General features: G+C 36.1%; 2 protein-coding genes across 2 annotated transcripts; both read right to left on the reverse strand.

Moving 5' to 3' along the window:
* Positions 1-435: 435 nt before the first annotated feature.
* On the reverse strand, positions 436-11,776 carry LOC137021296 (uncharacterized). The gene is made up of 6 exons (XM_067387573.1): positions 11,617-11,776; positions 11,017-11,052; positions 8,493-8,606; positions 6,918-7,146; positions 6,678-6,838; positions 436-1,970 (listed from the first exon to the last, which is right to left on the reverse strand). Exons 2-6 carry the CDS (start codon positions 11,032-11,034, stop codon positions 864-866), a joined length of 1,629 nt encoding a protein of 542 aa, XP_067243674.1. The 5' UTR covers positions 11,035-11,052; positions 11,617-11,776; the 3' UTR covers positions 436-863.
* On the reverse strand, positions 3,945-6,088 carry LOC137021831 (uncharacterized). Its single transcript, XM_067388808.1, has 4 exons — positions 5,989-6,088; positions 5,895-5,947; positions 4,829-5,401; positions 3,945-4,283 (listed from the first exon to the last, which is right to left on the reverse strand). The coding sequence occupies exons 1-4, from the start codon at positions 6,086-6,088 to the stop codon at positions 3,990-3,992; spliced, it is 1,020 nt and encodes a 339-aa protein (XP_067244909.1). The 3' UTR covers positions 3,945-3,989.
* Positions 11,777-12,466: the final 690 nt, after the last annotated feature.

A 12,466-nucleotide genomic window follows, 5' to 3' on the forward strand; every position in this document is an offset into this window, starting at 1 on the left:
AGAAAAGGAGCTTTCGTTTTTTGCACAGCCCTATTTGTTTAAACCGCGAGAGGCGTCTACACTTACGATACTGCACTTCAGAATGCCTTTATTAACCCTCTGGAGTCGTATTGATTAATTTTAGGATGGATGGATGCATTTATTTTGGGCTTCAAAACACATTTGATATTCAACAGTGTTTTGATCTGCCTGCATTGACACCATTTTCTTTAAGAGCTGCTGTTCAGCCAAAACTAATTACCAGTTATCACTGTAAAGCTGCTTTGACACAATCTGCATTGTAAAAGCGCTATATAAATAAAGGTGACTTGACTGACTTAATTCAGCGATGGCACGTACATAAATTTGACCCATGCATGTGCTAAAGATGAGTGGAAATTATGGCCAAGATAAATATGCTCTAACAGATTGATTTATTACATCAAAAAGGCTTTGGTTACAAGAACATTTCCATTTTTAACATTTATTGTAATTTTTTAAAGCTATAACAACAGAATAACAATAAATGCAACACTTTTGTTACCTTTCCTTAAACTAAGTGTCTTCCAATGATGATCAAGAAGAACGAAGAGTAGAAAATATAAAATAAAATAAAAAACCTTTATAACTTGATTATTTGTGCTGCATTAATCACATCTTTTTTTCAGCTTTTAACATTACAGGAATACCATCTATTCTTGAGGCACAGTGGAGATCTCTGCTCTAAACTCAAATCACAAAATGAATACACAGTTCAGAGAAATGTGTAAATCAACGATCAGAAGTCATAGATCATACTAATAACTCAATGACTAAATGTTTAGCACATATCTAAAATGATCTGAGATTTTCTTTGTTGTTCATTTTTCACCTCCTGAGCTCTTTTATTTCACCTGATTCCATTTGATTCCTCTTGCGTGAGGAATGTCCCCTGAGTAACCGATCGATTTCTTCATCTTGTCATCAAACACACTCATCTTGAGAATCTTCTCAATTTCAGCAATGGCAGGACCGAGGTGCTCTGGCAGTCCAACGAGTCTCCAGCGACTCAATACATCTGCTGCAACAACACAATGATGCTCCTGCTGAAGCTTCTCTACTGCTGATGCCACAACAGCTGCATCTTTAGGGTGTTTGAGTTCACAGGTGACAGCGGCTGATGCGAGTTTCTGGTAGAGATGTGTTAACGCTCTGATGGCATGACTTTCAAGATTAATACGTTGAACTCCATTGGATCGAGCTTGAACTTTAATGATTACATTTTTCTGCTGTTTTTCTGCATTAAATGTCACTCCATACTTTGTTTCAAGCTGTAATAATTGCTCCTTATAGGAAAGTTTCATCAGATCCCAATAAAGCTTGTCCATCTCAAGTTGAGTTGGAAGGTCGTTTGTTTCCATGTCCAATGAAGACCTGATTTGTGGAGAATCATTATTGTCTACATCCATTTGACTTGACTTGTTATTGAATTTGCTTTCCACTCTTGTTTCTTCTACCTCTCTCTTAATTACATCTGTAAATTTCTTCGGTCCAAAGAACAGGCAGTTACTGGCAGACATGGTGAACATCATCTTTGTCTCCTCTGACTGGATGTGATGAAGGGCCTGCTTCACACTATCTGAATCCATGTGATTATGATTAATGTCAGCATCACTAAAACTATCCACACATCTCTGAACAAGTGTCTGAAAGTCTGCAGAGGCTTTAGACACAGAATCAATCCTTGAGATCTCAGTGGGATTGATTGAGACTGACACTTCTGCACAAAGAGAGACTCCATACTGTTTCTCAATTTGCTTCAGCTCCTTTCCAAAAGTGTATTGCATGTACCAGGACAGACAGAGAGGGAGAGGGAATACAGCTGGTGTCTCATGTGTAATTTCATCAGTTATAGTGGTCTCAGCTTTATTTGGAGCTCTATTAGATGCAGCAACATCCTCAACATTATTTGGGTCTTCTGATGCTGCAGTCACAGACACAGAGCTGATCACCTAAAAACACATGATGAGATTTAATTTAAGGATTTAATACACACATGGAAATGGAAAATTTTAATTATTATAATACAAAAAAAGAGAACATAATGGGATTTGATTTAAGTATTTGATACAGTAAAATGGCAAAAAAAGTAATCATTATAATTGCTTATTGCTACTAGTGTTTATTGTCAAGCAGTTTTCTCTGGTCATACATATGCTTTGTTCTCTAAGCAATGAAAACCACAAAAAAACAGATTACTAATGAGATGACTGTACACAAAGTAAACATGGTACCTTGGTTGACGGAGCTCTGTTCTCCTTTAGCATGGACTTTCGTGAAACAGTCACAGAACGTGCTTCATAAGGATAAATCCATGCCGTCACTTCCTTAGACTTACTTTCTTTATCTTTAAACCTCAAAGATATGGGTGTGTGCTTTTTTAACACTTCTAGAGCTGCAGAAAATAAGAGCACATTTAATTTAGAGTCTTAAAGGGATAGTCCACCCAAAAATGAAAATTTGATGTTTATCTGATTACCCCCAGAGCATCCAAGATGTAGAGGACTTTTTTCGTCAGTCGATCACAAATTATGATTTTTAACTGCAACCGCTGCCGTCTGTCATTCAAATAATAGCAGTAGATGGGAACTTCATCTATAAGAGTGAATAAACCTTGCTTAGACAAATCCAAATGAAACCCTGCGGCTCGTGACGACACATTAATGTCCTAAGACACGAAACGATCAGTTTGTGTGAGAAACCGAACATTATTTATATCATTTTTACCTCTAATACACCACTATGTCCAACTTTGTTCAGCTTCCGGTGAGTGAGGTCTGATCGCGCTCCGTCTTCAGAACGCGTTTTTTGACCTCACTAGCAGGAAGCTGAACGAAGTTGGACATAGTGGTGTATTAGAGGTAAAAATTATATAAATACTGTTCGGTTTCTCACACAAACCGATCGTTTCGTGTCTTAGGACATTAATGTGTCGTCACGAGCCACAGGGTTTAATTTGGATTTGTCTAAGCAAGGTTTATTCACTCTTATAGATTAAGTTCCCATCTACTGCAATGATTTGAATGACAGACGGCAGCGGTTGCAGTTAAAAATTATCATTTGTGTTCGACTGACGAAAAAATGTCACCTACATCTTGGATGCACTGGGGGTAAGCAGATAAACATCAAATGTTCATTTTTGGGTGAACTATCCCTTTAAAGCAAAAAGACAACACTTATAATTTGCCACATAAATTTAAATGAAAAAAAAAAAATGTAATTGTCAGTGTTGGAGAATGTTGAGGGTGTTAACAGCAGATGCTCTGTCAATGTTTATCAGCTAAACTGGATATTAAGGAAAACTGCCCACACTTTATTCATACAGTCTTTTATTTAATGAAGAAAACATTCAATTAACAAAGGTCAGATGTTAAGAACGACAAATCTGACATAATGCTTGCATTTTTCAGTGTTACTAGCTGAACTCCATTAACTAGCCTCTCTGGATACCTGTCTAAATCACTAGTGTCATAACAACACCTGTTTACCATTGTTAAAGGAATTATGAAAAAAGGAGGTTAGTATGTGTCCAACAGTTCACTAAAGCTTGACAGTCTTTAAAGTTTGACAGACAAAATGGCGGATGGCACAACGCTTCTCAGAGCAGTGACTTGATTGGCTACAATTGTTTAATAAATGATTCATCACCAGAATTTTTGATCATATTCACAATCAATACCCAACAATCAGTTTTTCTTTCTTTCCAAAGATCAAACTCATCCAGAAATTCCATAAATATAAGCTATTTTGTGTTGTATATGTGTGTGTATTTGTGAGAGTTGTAGATACTGCTGACACTTAGAAACTGACTGGATTATACTTGATTGACAGCTGATGTCTTTTGTAACAGTTCACTAACTTTACCCTGTATTGCAATGTTTGTTAGAAGTAACATGTTACCCCCAACACTGGTACTCGCCCTTGTGTATTAATATGGCAAAATATTATATGTATTTAAACTATTTCACATACTAACATCTATAATAAAATTTAAGCTGAGGTGTTAAAAGTGATTTATCATAAATCATCATATCACCTGTTGATGGAGTTATCTGCACCTCTGCACAGGATTGATCATCCATGAGTTCAAGACTGAGAACAGATGCTGTTCCTTGCATTTTGGACAACCAGACCTGAAGGGCTTTCTGTAATGTTAATGTCCATCTGTCTGGAAATGGTTCACTCCTGTCTACTTTGATTATAAATTTAGCAGTATCCAGAGGTGCTGAAGGTTGTGGACTTTCAACACCGGCTGCACCAATGACCTGTTAAAGAAAAAATAGTTCACATTTCTGAATTACCATTTGAAAAAACTATACTCATACCGGAGTAATGTTTATAATTTTTTTTTTGTGCAGGAAAGGTAGCAATTGCAGACCATGAACTACACCACAGCATTAGCACTAAATGTTTCTACATGTTATATTCTTTATATTTTTAGAGCAGTTTATTCCGTAATTGTGATTTCACAAATGACTGTAATAATAAAATAAAAGAATTAAAACATCCAAGTTTCTGCCATGTAATTTAAAATTCCTGCTGAGTTATAATCTGAACCATAAACTGGTATTTAACACCAGATACCAGATAAAAAGACTATTCAAATATAATATAATATCAAATATATATATATATTTACACACACATACATTCTAACAAAACAATTTTCATTTGGTGCATTGGTAAATTATGCATTTGGAAATTTAATCATACATACTTAGAAAGTTATTCATAATATTGATATTCTAACAGAATAATGTCCATCAGAAGATATATGGCTCAAGCTCTGCTCTTTAGACAAGGTCTGTACCTCTTCTGGCTGTAAGTATGGCCGGTCCATTGTGAAGTTTCGATGCTTCGTGTCATCCTGAGTTGGTCTAGAGTTATTGAATTGGCTTTCCACTTTCATTTCTTCTACTCTTTTAATCACATCTGTAAATTTCTTCGGTCCAAAGAACAGGCAGTTACTGGCAGACATGGTGAACATCATCCTTGTCTCCTCTGACTGGATGTCATGAAGGGCCTGCTTCACAATATCTGAATCCATGTGATTATGATTAATGGCAGCATCACTAAAACTATCCGTACATCTCTGAACAAGAGTCTGAAAGTCTGCAGTGGTTTTAGACACAGAATCAGGGCTTGATCTCTGGATATGTTTGATTGAGACGGACACTTCTGCACAAATAGAGACTCCATGCTGTTTCTCAAATTGTTCTAACTCCTTTCTGTAAGCGTGATGCATGTACCAGAACTGATAGAGAGGGAGGGTGAATCCAGCTGGTGTCTCAGGGTTCATTTCATCAGTGTCAGTGGCCTCAGCTTCATTTGGAGCTCTATTAGATGCAGTGACGTCCTCAACATTATGCACAGAGCCGATCACCTAAAAACATATGATGAGATTTGATTTAAGAGTTTGATACACACAGTGAAATGGCTATACTTGAATTTTTGTAATACCAAATTATTGCTACAAATTATAGTGTCATTTAATTATAATCATGGGTCAAAGAAATTTAGATATTTAGATTACAAACATGATTTTAAATGCATAGAAAGCACATCAAATGCAAGTACAACGTCTACTTTTAAGGTTTCAAATAAGTTTGGGGAGAATAAAATGTCAAAATGTGGGTGAAATAATGTTCCATTGTCATTCTGTGTCACACTTATATTTATGTAAAAATTGAAACAACATACTTATTCTGACCTGTACGTATTAAAATATATAAAAGAACACGTGCAATTTTATTGCATTTTAAATTAGTAAAAAAAAATATTGCTGACAAATGGGCAAAACCTAGAGAGTGGCAAAGTTTAAAAATGTAAAGTCATTGGCATTTGGGGTAAAAGTTATTAGTCTTTAATATTGTCACAGTTCCAGTCATTCCCAGACTCCATTTCCCACAATCCTCCCTGCACACCTGCACTGCACACCAATCAGCAATCAGCCACACCCAGCTGCATTACCTGGTCTATTTAAGCCCCTCACATCCTCACACTCATTGTGAGGTCTTGTATTACTACGGTTTGCATTTTTGAGTGTTTGCCAGCCTGTTGTTGACCCCATTTGATCCCCGTTCACGATTCTCTGCTGCCTGCCCTTTGGACTATCTGCTCTGTCTTGGACTTAGGATTGATATCTGCCTGCCCTGATCCCCTGCCTGTTCTACGACTACGTTTCTGTCTGCTCTCTGCTGTACTTGTCTGCCACTGTTTGACCACTGCCTGTCTGACTACGAGCACTGTCTAATAAAGCCTGCACATGGATCCCACGTTGTGTGACTACTCGTTACTAATATGGCATACATAGATTTTTTTGTTGTAAATATCCCTGAGAAGATTGTTACACTGAATGATATTTTAGTGAATGTCTTCTGTAAATCATGGTATGTAAATCAATGTATGATATTTAATTTTTGCTCAGAAAAACAAACTAAACAGGAAAAACAACAATTCAAAGATGTATTACACTTATATGCTTGACTCTCATATATCAGTATTATTCCTACTACTACTTTACTAAGAGTCTGAACAGAAATAGTTAGTTTTTGTTTTTTTAATGCATATTTTGCATGTGCTTTCTTCGCTCAGAAATGAAAATCTCAAAAAGATATCAATAACTGATGAGATAATAGTACACAAAGTAAACATGATACCTTTGTTGACGGAGCTCTGTTCTCCTTTAGCTTGGACTTTCGTGGAACAGTCGCAGAACATGCTTCATAAGGACAAATCCGTGCAGTCACTTCCTTAAATTTACTTTCCTTATCTTTAACCTTTAAATATATAGGTGTGTGCTTTTTTAACACTTTTAGAGCTGCAGAAAAAAAAATGCTGGTTCATTCAGAAACTATTTAAGTTGAAAAAGGTATTAATGTGAATTATCATAATATCACCTGCTGATGGAGTTATCTGCACCACTGCACAGGACTGATCATCCATGAGTTCAAGACTGAGGACAGATGTTTCTTCTTTCAAGATGGACAACCAGCTCTGAAGGGCTTTCTCTAATGTTGCTCTCCATCTGTCTGGAAATGGCGCTGTCCAGTCCACTTTGATTATAAATTTGGCGATATCCAGTGGTGCTGAAGGTTGTGGCCTTTCATCTCCAGCTGTATAAATGTCCTGTTTTAGGGAAAATAGTTATAAATGCAGATTCTGAATAAAATACACAACTTAGTACTGACCTGGGCTGGATTTCCCAAAACCTTGTTGACTCTACGTCATTCTTAAATTATACCTTAAGCTGTACCTTAATGTTAATATGGTTTCCCGAAACGTTCTTAGTTAAGTATACCTTCTGTTAGTCATACTTTCGTAAGCTTGGTCTGGACCTTATCGCTGTTGACAGTCAATACGAATATAATTCTGAAACACTCAGTGTTCAATTAGGATTATGGCAAAGAATAAAATGCAAAGATTCACTGCGTTTCAAAGCGCATCTGTCTCTAGATCAGCGCTAAAGCACATTTGAAACGCAGTGAATCTTTGCATTTTATTCTCATGTATCACAATTATTCGGTGTTTTTAACCTCATCAGGTTTATTTTATGTTTCAGACATTTAAATACACATTTGAATTAAGTAGGCTACTGCATAAAAAAGACATTTATAGTTTGTTAAAATCAAATTCCATATGCTTATTTCTATGGAAGCTGCAACAATAACCCTTTCAATTCTATAATTTGACGAAGTGTTTTATTCATATCAGATACACATTGTGTATGAAACAATAAAATTTACTCTATTCTTCTCCCAGTTCACTGCCACATACTTTTATGTATTTCGGGGGAGATTTCGTAAATCCAACAGCTCTGAACTGCCGTGCAAACTCATCGCGCTACAAAACACGTTCACTTCCACATATTTTACAATCGGTATATAGCCTATCATAAAATTCATAGTTAACAAGTTTGTGAATATTTTGAATAAAAAATTGAAAAAACGCGATACCTATCTGTCAGCTGCATGCAGTGTTGGGCACGTTACTTTAAAAAAGTAATTAGTTATAGTTACTAGTTAATTCTCACAATTAGTAACGGAGTTTGTAACTGAGTTACATCATTATAAAAGTAACTAATTACCAGGGAAAGTAACTATTGCGTTACTTTTTTAAAAAATAAATAAAAATAAAAATATACCAAATAAATTGAATGCCCCCAATATTAAATATAAGTCTAAGAATAAATTATTCTTGATCCAACTCGTGACACATGATCCGCTCTTGCTCACGACATGAAATCTCTCTGTGTTGGTAGCCATTAAGAACTCCAAACTGGTGTTATTAGCAAAACTGTGAAAAATATTTTTTGAAAAAAAGTAAAAAGGTTGTATGATAAGCAGGTGGTAACATATATTCTAATAAAACAATGACTTTTTATTTGATACATTATGCTTTGGCATTTAATCATACATTCAAATAGAATTATTCTGGTTGGTTAATGGCACTCAGTTTTACTCTTTAGTCAGTACCTCTTCTGACTGTAGGTCTGATCTGAGTGTTCGATCCGTTGTGAAGTTTGGATGCATCATGTCATCCAGAGCTGGTCTAGAGTCTTGACCTTCAGCTCCTGCTGTATATAAGTCCTAACATTCAGAAAAAGAGACCTTCTTAGAGCAATGTTTAAAAAATGATTTCAGTAATACATTTAAAATCATACAACCCTTTATATATTTCAACTCTATATGTCTGGATAAGACATTTTTGTTAAATTCACCCTGCTAAAATGATATCTTGGGAATCAAGAACAGCTCTTAGTTTAGCTGGAGTACTTGACCATCTACAGTATAAAGGAGTTTCTTCAACATGAGAACCAAAATAAACAGGACAGACACCTGACAGCTTGTTTGTGGTTTACTTGATCTGATTGTGTAATTGAAATATTGTTGTAATAACTTCATAAGCTTGCAAAACCCTTCTGTTGTACACTTTCCACAGCTCCAGAAAAAAATAATAAAGCCACAGGATTATTTGTTAATTGTTCTGCCTGTATGATCACTGTAGCTTTAGTAAAATTACCTAGTTTATGACATTTATCTAGAGTCATGTGTTTATCAGTCAAAGGGCATCTTTACACTGCAGGGTTTGTCTTTAATCATAAAAACAGAGAAATAACATTTTCTAAAAGAAAAAGAAAACTTCAACTGTTAGTGTAACACTTTAAACACTATATTGTAGTAGAGATCCCAGGAGAAATCAATTATGTTTAGTGTTTCTATCAGTGTAACATAATTCTATTTTAGTGTATACTGTATTTTATCTACAAAGAAAGATGTGTTTAAAGGATTAGTTCACCCAAAAATGAAAATTCTGTCATTAATTACTCACCCTCATGTCGTTCCACACCCGTAAGACCTTCGTTCATCTTCAGAACACAAATTAAGATATTTTTGATAAAATCTGATGGCTCAGTGAGGCCTGCATCGCCAGCAAGATAATTAACACTTTCAATGCCCAGAAAGCTAAAGACATATTTAAAGTTCATGTGACTACAGTGGTTCAACCTTAATGTTATGAAGTGACGAGAATACTTTTTGTGTGCCAAAAAAGCAATATCTAGTGATGGGCGATTTCAAAACACTGCTTCATGAAGCTTCGAAGCTTTACAAATCTTTTGGTTCGAATCGAAATGAAAATGACATGAGGAGGGTGCGTAATTAATGACAGATTTTTCAATTTTGGGTGAACTAACCCTTTAAGACAACAGTAGCTGTCAAGCGTTTGTGACTAAAATAACAACGTAAAGCAAACCTATGGAGTCACTATTGTTGATCATGTTATTCAGCATGATTTGAGAATCTTCCGGAGCATCTTTTGAACATCTGTCAGGGTTCTGTCACTTCAGTCTTGTTTATTTCTTGGTTTTGTGACAGAGCTCTGACACTCCCGTTCTTGTCGGGTTTTTGTGTGAGCGTACGGTCTCGAGTGTTCTCGGGGCTGTGCACTCTCTTGTCTGCGTGCCTTGTTTCATGTTGGGAGGGTGGCGTTCGGATCCCGGCACTCGTGTCTAGTTTGGTTTCGGTTTCGTTTCGGGATTCGGACACTCGCGCTCCCAGTCCGGTCTTTATTGTGAGCGCACGGTTTGTGTGTATGTTCACTTGCCGTGTGCTCTTGTCTCATGTTTTGTGTACGCGGTTATTTCCACCTGCGTGCTTTCATGTTGTGGTGTTGTCTTGTGCAGCACGCAGTCTGTGTTTCACGGGCTGCGTGCTCTCATGTTGTCTTGTTTTGTGTGAACACGTGGCTTATGAGTTTTCATAGTCACGTGTTCGTGTCTCCTCTTGTGTGAGCACATGGCTTGTCATGTGTTTCTTTGTGCCATGTGCTCTCATGTCTATTGTCTTGACCCCGCCCACCTTGTTACCTCATTATTGGTTGATTTGCCCCACCTGTCCTCCCTCGTTACCTGCCTTGTTTGCTCTCCTATTTATTCTCCTTGTGTTTGCAGTCCTGCGCTGGTTCGTTGTCGTAATTTGTCACTGAATGTCTTATATTCCCTGGTGTTGTCAAGTCAAGTCCTGTTTTTGTTTTTTTCTGTTTTTTCCCACACGGGGTAGTTTTTGTTTTATTTTTATTTTTATTTTTGTATTATAAATAAAGCCCTTCTCTTCCCTGCAAATTGAGTCCTCGCTCCTTCCCACCTGACAACATCAGTGGTAGCAAGGAAATTTGACCTTTTGTATTATGCATAAATGCAGTATTTCTCATTCATTTTAAGTTATCATATTTTTCAATACAATCTCCAAATTTTAGACCCCAGTTTGTAAAGTTTGTATAGTTTTCCCAGGTTCAAGTAAAGACATTTATCTTTATTTTTTTTATCATATTGAATGTTATTTTTTGATAATTTAAAAATGCAGAAAGTGTTCTGTGATGGATAGGGTGAGGGGATCGAATAGACAGTTTGTGCAATACAGTATAAAAATCATTATGTGTATGGAATGTCCCCATAAAACATGGAAACATGATTCATAAATAAATGCTAAAATGACTCACATATTCGTAAATCTCCATCAGTTCGACTGTCTGTTCCTGTAATGACATCAGAGTGAGAGAGTCTCCAGTCAGCAAAAAAATAATATGAAACGAGTAACAAATGAATATGCTTCAAAGACTAACTTGCTGATATTGCTAATATGTACAGGACAATGTAGGAAATATTGACATCTTAGTTAACGCCAAAGAGAAAGTTATGAACTTCAGACAGATGCCCTAAAATTAACACTAAAATGATAAATTGCATACCTCGCGTTTCTGTCAATATTAATAACAGTGAATCGCATTTAGGCCTACTTTCATTTTCGTTTCGTATAATGTCTACAGAGCTGTGAAAAAACACACGTTCAACATTTCATTTAAATCTGAAGCGTCTTGATTTGTGTCTTCACTCATTATGCATCGCTTTATATTCTTTAGACTGCAGATGTCAGATTGTCGGTGATCGAAGTGAAGGTCATGTTGTTATTTAGCTACATTAACAGCGCAGTTCGAAAATATTAGTTCGAGATAATAATACTCTGCTCACTGTCGACAATAGTGCTGACACCATTATTACACGATTACAAGAACAGAATTGATTTTTAATCTTGTACCTACCGAAAACCGTGATCTGTGTGAAACTGAGCTGCAAAACTTCAACCCAATCGACTGGTGTTTGAAGCGAAAACGAAAGCTGGCAAGTTTGGTAAAACGATCCAGTATTTGTATTAAAAAAGGAAGGAGTGAATGCAGTGCATGTAATACATAGGGACGGATTATGCGGTCGATGTGTCCCGGGACATGGTCTCAAAGAACCCCATCCTATAATAGGTAACCTATTACAAAAATAGCGTAATATAGACAATCGTTCATGCCCTTACGAAAAATAAGTTTATTCTAGTGTGCTATTAGTAGCTATACTTATTTTAAACTAAAAAAATATGAAAGTATACCTTCAGTCTACTTTTTATATACTTCTCAGAAATGTACTTTATGTACTTCTCAGAAATATACTTAAAATTGCACTCAAGTATACTTAAATTATACTGACAGAAATGTATATTTGGCCTATACGTGTACTCAGTATTTTGATCGAGATACTTAAAACTATAATTAAGTAGGCTATTCCAAGTATACTTGGCTTGTAGTTGTGTTTTATGTTTTGATTGAGCAGCCTATTAAATATACTTTTCTTTTTTACACAGTCTTATAAACAAACATTGTTTGAAAATATTGATTTATAAAGAAAACAGATGTTCCTAATAACTGTCTGAATTTTTGTGTAGGCTAGTCCACTGGTAGTGTACATAGGAATCTACTTTACTCTTCACCTAACATGTTTTCGGTGTTATACGGTAGGGGGCGCTATTATGCGTCTTCGACTGTGAAGCTTTGGGGGTGTTGATGGACTCGATCTACTCCATCTGTGTTTTCAAGTCTGCATCATCGTTCTGAATCTGATCCAGGA

The sequence above is a fragment of the Chanodichthys erythropterus genome, chromosome 6 (genome assembly GCF_024489055.1).
Source record: "Chanodichthys erythropterus isolate Z2021 chromosome 6, ASM2448905v1, whole genome shotgun sequence".
In the NCBI taxonomy this organism is placed as follows: Eukaryota; Metazoa; Chordata; class Actinopteri; order Cypriniformes; family Xenocyprididae; genus Chanodichthys; species Chanodichthys erythropterus.